This window comes from Tribolium madens, unplaced genomic scaffold, assembly GCF_015345945.1.
Source record: "Tribolium madens isolate multiple individuals breed KSU strain unplaced genomic scaffold, Tmad_KSU_1.1 Scaffold_7;HRSCAF=85;Tcas5.2_LG10, whole genome shotgun sequence".
Taxonomy (NCBI): Eukaryota; Metazoa; Arthropoda; class Insecta; order Coleoptera; family Tenebrionidae; genus Tribolium; species Tribolium madens.
Genome location: NW_025401050.1, coordinates 10,309,200 through 10,316,095, shown reverse-complemented (window position 1 = coordinate 10,316,095; position 6,896 = coordinate 10,309,200). Strand labels below are relative to the sequence as shown.

The 6,896-nt window shown below is 36.0% G+C and overlaps 2 protein-coding genes across 2 annotated transcripts in view; one reads left to right on the top strand and one right to left on the bottom strand.

Moving 5' to 3' along the window:
- LOC123009588 overlaps positions 1 to 4,217 on the bottom strand; it is a 6,691-nt gene extending 2,474 nt beyond the window's left edge. Inside the window, exons 1-3 of the mRNA XM_044405996.1 lie at positions 4,133 to 4,217; positions 3,714 to 4,075; positions 10 to 3,668 (exon numbers count right to left, since the gene is read on the bottom strand). Of these exons, the coding sequence (XP_044261931.1) occupies positions 24 to 3,668; positions 3,714 to 4,010 (3,942 nt within the window). The 5' untranslated portion in view covers positions 4,011 to 4,075; positions 4,133 to 4,217 and the 3' untranslated portion in view covers positions 10 to 23. The remainder of the gene's footprint in view (positions 1 to 9; positions 3,669 to 3,713; positions 4,076 to 4,132) is intronic.
- A 596-nt stretch (positions 4,218 to 4,813) lies between these two features.
- LOC123009513 (protein artichoke) overlaps positions 4,814 to 6,896 on the top strand; it is a 13,685-nt gene continuing 11,602 nt past the window's right edge. Inside the window, exon 1 of the mRNA XM_044405889.1 lies at positions 4,814 to 5,019. The gene's annotated coding sequence lies outside the window, so the exon portion shown is untranslated. The remainder of the gene's footprint in view (positions 5,020 to 6,896) is intronic.

The window sequence follows — 6,896 nt, the reverse complement described above, 5'->3', positions numbered from 1 at the left end:
ACAAAAATACAAAAATACAAAACTTATTTCCTACTCCTGGTCCGTCTCAGACACTTTTCAGTATTTTCAGTATCCTGAAACAGATTCGTTCGCACTTCTTTTGCTTCTTTCTTCACTTTTTTTCGACTAGAATTGCGCAACCGATCGGTTAAAAGCTTCGTCCGACTGGCCAAAACCTCATTTTCGACTTGTTTTTCGGTTAAAACCGACCCTTTCTTCACTTTCGAACTCGAAGCGGCGGGAGTTTTGAAATTCGACTCTTCATCTTCAGCCAAAACTGGGCCTTTCTTCGCTTTTTCTTCCTCCTTATCTTCATCTTCGTCGAATTTCAGCGATTTCGGCTTAATTCGAAACTTTTCGACCGTTTTCGGCACCAAATTCGGCGAAATCACCACTTTCGAAACGCGATTTTCGGGGGTTTTCACACCAAGATCTTCACTTTCTTCGACTTGCAAGTGCGATTCTTCGAAATTGTCGAATTTAAAAATGTCTAGTTTTTGGGCTAAAGCCTCGTAATATAAATGGGGAAATTTCGATGTTAAAGGTTCCAAATTTTTTAAAACTGTCTTATTCATCTTTTCGGCACTTGAAACTCTTCCAAATTTAAGTGCACAGTTTGACCAACTTAATAAAACCAAACAGTAAGTCTCTAGGAGTGAGGTTAGAGGAGGTACTAGATCGGTCGAAATTTTTTTCGACCACTTTTCGATAAAACTCGAATGATTGTTTTTGGTAAATTTGTAGGTTGTCACCACATTAGTGAAGAAATCCTTCGCTGGGGTCATTTTCTCCTCACAAAGACTCAAAAAACCGCTCAAAAAACCCAATTTGAGGACATATTCGCGATACTCAAAAGACATACAGTTGTAACACTCGCACATCGTCTCGTGTTGCAAAAAAACCGGTTTGAAACTCTCGGTTTGAAAAGTTGGCGATCCTGTTTCCGTCGATTGGGCCTCCCTTGAGGGCACTTCCAGTAGTACCAACTCCTCACACAACTCATCTATTCTCTTATTTAAATCAAGTTCACTTTTGCGAACACCGAGAATGTCCGAAAAGTCCCGAATTTTCACCCGAGCATCATCGAACCTCGAAGTGAGTATATCAGCGTAGGCGAGGTAATACAAAATGGCGGCGGTGCGAAACGGAAGTAGCATTTTTTGGGCGATAATAACCGGTGATTTAACCAAACTTCGAACTTGAAGCGGTAACCTCAAATCTGTATACATTCGAGCCAAATTTTCGAAAATTTCGAAAAAAATTCGCATCTCGAATGATGTACAACGCGATTGATTGAAGTAGGCCGTGGCTTTATAGCTTGCTTGATGGATGCGAACCAATGAGAATTCTTCGTGACCTTGAACACCATAGTCACATGGCAAGGTCAAAAACTTATGTTCGATCATATAGTATTTCGCTGTGAGGATGTCACTCAAATTGTGACTTTTTCGCAAATTCGAAATTCGATTAAATGCCGTGTAGGAAATTTCGAAGTTCGAATCGAAAAAAGCCTCACATTTGCACAACAAATAAGTGATTAATTCGTTATATTGTTTTTGGGTTTTGACGCACTCGATTTGGGCTTCGCCCTCATCGATTAACTTTCGAATGTGCGGTTGCGACGGGTCGCAAAATTCGATTATAAATCCGATCGATTCGAGCTTTTCGACGGGCTTTTGGGCCACATCATAGGCCATTTGCCACGCCTCCAAAGCCCTCAATTTATCACCGTGAAGGCTATATTCATGCCCGATGTTCACCAAAAGTCTATAAAAGTGTTCGCAACTGTTCGAAAATTGTTCGCAAGTGTTCGAAAATTGTTCGCAAATGTTCGAAAATTGTTCGCGACTGTTCGAAAATTGTTCGCAAGTGTTCGAAAATTGTTCGCGACTGTTCGAAAATTGTTCGCGAGTGTTCGAAAATTGTTTTCGGCACAAATCAAGCGATTTTTCTAAATCTTTGATCAAAACCAAATATCGACTCAATTTCAAACTTTCATAGGACGAAACCAAATCGCACTCATCATTCGGTTCGTAACCTGGTTTAGCCTCATTAACCGAATTTAACGTACTCGCCATCTCCTCGCAATGCTTTAAAACCGACTCTTTAACCTTATATTTGTGTTTTAGGTAGTACAAATGTGCCAAAACCGAACATTTCCGAACTTTTTCGAACCGTTCGATCACGTGACACAAAATTTTCGGAAAAGTTTCATGAACGGGTAAATCACCCCCAGCCCAAATTTCGGTTATAACCTTACCGATTCGCACCGGTTCGGTTAAATGACTCAATTCGTCCAAAACCGAACACATGGAAATTTTACTCTTCCAACGTTCGGAATAACTTCGAAGTTCGAATTCGAGTAGTTCGATTTTGTCGAATTTCGGTAAAAATGAGCGAATTTCGTTTTCGTTTTTGCGAAGTACTGAGATTAGTGTCAATTGTTGGATTTTTGACTCGGCTTTGTGCTCTTTCGCCTCGACTTTTGTCAAAATCCAACGCTGAATTTCGGATTTTCGATCACCACCGAAAATGATACTTAGGGAGGTAAAAAGGAGGCTTTTTTCGTAGTTTTGACACTTTAAATAGTTTTCGGAAATGAGTTGTAGTGCCGCTATAGGATAGGTCTTATTAATTATGGACGAATTAAGGCCTTCGAACTTGTAGAAAGTTTGGACGAACTTTCGCAAATAAATTTCGAACATTTCATCGTTTTTCTTGTTCAAATGGACTCCAATAGTGTACAAATGGACTCCCAAGTCGTACCAAAACTCCCCCCACTTATCACTCTGTGATTTAAACACGTCCAAATTTTCGACAAACAAGTCCAAATATTTCAAAACGTCCAATTTGTAGCTTTTCGATTGTTGCGAATTGACAATTGCGAGTCGCCCCAACCCCCCGACTGTATTAAAGACACGCAAAGCCCCCTCAATGTCATACTTGAGTAAAATTTGCGCTATCGCCCCCATAAAATTATAGTATTGTTGTTGGAGCTCGGCTCCGCCTTGCCACAGCTTAAAATCGGCCTTAAACAACTGTAACCGCGTTGAGGCAACACTCGAAATGAGTTCACAGAGTGCGGTCAAGAAGGGGGCTGCATTGTGGGTCATTTGGTACATCGTGAGACTCATTTGGGGCCCCTCAAGGGGGCCCCACTCCACAACTTGCATGATTTCGCCCAACAAATCAAATTCTGGTGTGGGGTACAGTGTCTTGAGTTTGGTTTGGGTGAGAGTGTACGAGGCACTAGCCGAGCCATTAGATTCACTTTTGAGTAAATTTGTGTAAATTAGAGTGAAATTTTTGAGGATTTGGGGGTAGAAACTCGTGTCGCAGTTGGTGATTTGTGTGAGGGCGAATTCGTAGTAGTTGAGGAGGTCCTGGGGGCCACTTTTGAGGATTGTGTGGGCTATGAGACAGTTATGGATTGTCTCCAAAAGTTTCATTTTGTTGTTAATCTTGTTGCAAATGCGCGTGAGGAGGTGACACAAGTCGTTGAGGGCCCCCATGTGTCTTTTGTCCTTGTTTTGGACGATTTTCACGATCACATTGTATATATTTGAACTGATGTTTTTGTAAACTGCGATGTGTTTTTCGGTGAGTATCAAGGGCTTGAATGGGGGCACAAAAAGCTGTTCCAGACGTACAATTGAGTCCCAGTTTTTCTGAAAAAAATCATCAATTCTGAAACATTTTCAGACTTTTTTTACCTTCTCAATGAGCAATTTCAGGATGTAGTAGACACTTTTTATGTAAGATTCGTAGTTGGCATCCGAGGTTAGTTCAATAAATTTCAGTAAAAGTTTCAGGAGACGCTCCAAAGCCAATTCATTGAGTTTTTCAGGTGTTGAGACATTTTTTTCACATGAGTGACAAATCGCAGTGATGATTTTTATTGCACTTGAGGTTTCGATTTTGAACTTTTCAGTGGTGATAATGTCGAAGACTGAGTCGAATTTGCCTTTTAAACACTCATCTATCAAAAATTGGACACTTTTTGGCGGCATTTTTTAGGTTAGGTTGACTCAACTCCGGGAACTTTTCATGGGCAATGACACACACTATCGATGGTCTGAAATGGGGAGAAATGGTTAAAAATAGGAAAATCGATGGGTATTGATGGGTTTACCTCGATTATTGTTTAATGAGTTTAAATATTCAAGTTTTGAAATAACTGTAAAAACAGGGGAAAAAGTGACAGCCGCGTCGCCAACCCAACCACAAATGTCACTAAAGTTGCATAACTGGTCACCTAAAAACTAACACAATTTTTGCAATTAAGCAAAAATAAATTAATTGTATTGTTGCAAATTATTATTTCTAATTGTCAATTATTAAATAAACTGTTGGTAATATGAAATAATCAAAAAATTTAGTTACGTCAATTTATTGTAAACAAAGTTGCATAAACAATTATTATAATAAATTTATTATTAATTAATTACGATTGAATTAAATTTAAATTATTAATGTGTTTAAGTGCAATAAACATATTTTAAAGTTAGTTTTGATTCAATTGTTTGTGTAATTTGGGTAATAACTTGTTACGTCAATTTGATGTAAATTTGGTTGCATAACTAATAAATATTTTTTTGTTAATTAATTGTAATTAGGCTTAATTTTAATTATTTGTGTGCCCAAGTGCCCCACAAATGCGATAAATAAATCTTGGTTGCGTTTGGTAATTTTTTGTGGATGCCCATGTCCCATTTCCGCCCAGCATCCGACCCATGACCCATGTCCCATCATGGAACGGTACAATCGTCGAGCCTTCAACTCGGTGCGAGACACGAGAGAAAGGTAACTTTTACCGGAGTTATCAGCGACTCGGCGAGTTTTACCATTGGTTGGCGTACCATCGTTGGTAAAAAATTGGTAGCGTGTCTTGTACCATCGATGGTAGAATCTCACCTGTTTAGTGTGAAAGAGGTGACGAAGGAGTGAATATATCGGGGCGTGTTGTGTTTTTGTGAGGGTGGAAATGAAGAATTAATTTTGGAGGATTTTGAGGATAAAGTGAGTTGGAGGGGGGATGGGTGGGGCTGGAGGGCACGAAATGGGGGTTTTGGTGACAATGGGAGGATTTGAAATGGTCGAGCGGTTTGAGAATTTGAGTATTAATTGCTTTCTACAATTATTAATTATTATAATTAATTCCTATTTTTTATTGTGCCAAAAAACGGGTTTTTGGAGCTAAATGTTGGTAACCTTGGTGCTGAAATTTTATGCAAAAATTATGTCAAGTTTTCAAAGAATAAATTATTAAAGATTTTTTTAAAAACAAAGAAAACAAATGAAAAATAATTAACTTTGGCTCATTTCCGGATTTTTTTCTGAAAAAATTAAAAAAAAATCTAATTCTGAAACTACGAAACTTATCGAAATGCCTTTTTGCGAAATTATAGTCTTAATAGTGGTCCACCTTTTGGCCAAATTTTATTCAAAAAAATTTCAGGCGCGATGGTTAAAAATTACAAAACTTGGGCCACTCCCAAGACCCAAACATGAAAAAAATTTCAAAAAATTGTAATTTTGAAATTCAGAAACGAACTAATGTGCCCTTTTAGTAAATCGAAATACTGTCATTTGTCCTTCTTTTTATGAAAAAATTGTTTCAAAATAACGTTGAAAACAGTGAAAAAATGCAACATTTTGGGTGAGTTTAATTCGAAAAAACTTAATAATTTTTCAAAAATTTCTCAAAGTGGAACTAAAGCTCAAATCAAAATGCCATTTTGGCACTATATAAATAAGCCTTTTGTCTAAATTTCCTGAAAAAATCAATAAAAAATATCTAAGAAAACAACTGCAAAATAATTTCTTTTGCCTCATGTCCGGTTTTTTCTTGAAATAAAAAAAATCTAATTCTAAAATTACGCTACTTATCAAAATGCCTTTTTGCCACATTAAAAGCTTGGTAGTGGTCTATCTTTTGGGAAAATTTTACTCAAAAAAACTCTTAGAAATAGTGGCAAAAAATTACGAATCTTAAGCCATTCTCAAGTCTCAAATATGAAAAAAATATCAAAAAATAGTAATTTTAAACTAATGTGCCCTTTTATCAAATTAGAGTACTGTTATTTGTCTTACTTTTTAGGCAAAAAATGTTTCAAAATAACGTTAAAGACGGTGAAAAATCAACGTTTTGTGTGAATTTAATTCGAAAAAGTTTAAATAATTTTTCAAAAATTTCTCAGAATGGAACCAAAATTTAGATCAAAATGCCGTTTTGGCACCATATAAATAAGCCTTTTGCCCACATTTCCTGAAAAAATCAATAAAAAATATAAAAGAAAACAACTGAAAAATAATTTACTTTGCCTCGTGTCCGGTTTATTTAATGAATTAAAAAAAAATTCTAATTCTAAAACTACGCAACTTATCAAAATGCCGTTTTGCCACATTATAGCCTTGGTAGTGATATATTTTCTGACAAAATTTTGTTCAAAAAAAGTTCAGAAACGGTGTCAAAAAATTACGAATTTTGAGCCATTCCCAAGTCCCAATTATGAAAAAATTTTCAAAAAATTGTAATTTTGAAATTAAAAAACAAACTAATGTGTCCTTTTATCAAATTAGAGCACTGTTATTTGTCTTACTTTTTATGCAAAAATTGTTTCAAAATAACGTTAAAAACAGTGAAAAAATCAACGTTTTGTGTCAATTTGATCGAAAAAATTTTAATAATTTTTCAAAAATTTCTCAAAATGGAACCAAAACTCAGATCAAAATGATGTTTTGGCATCATATAAATATGTCTTTTGACTACATTTTCTGAAAAAATCGATAAAAAATATGTAAGAAAACAATTGAAAAATAATTTATTTTGCGTCATATCCGATTTATTTATTAAATAAAAAAAAAATGTAATTCTGAAACTACACAACTTATCA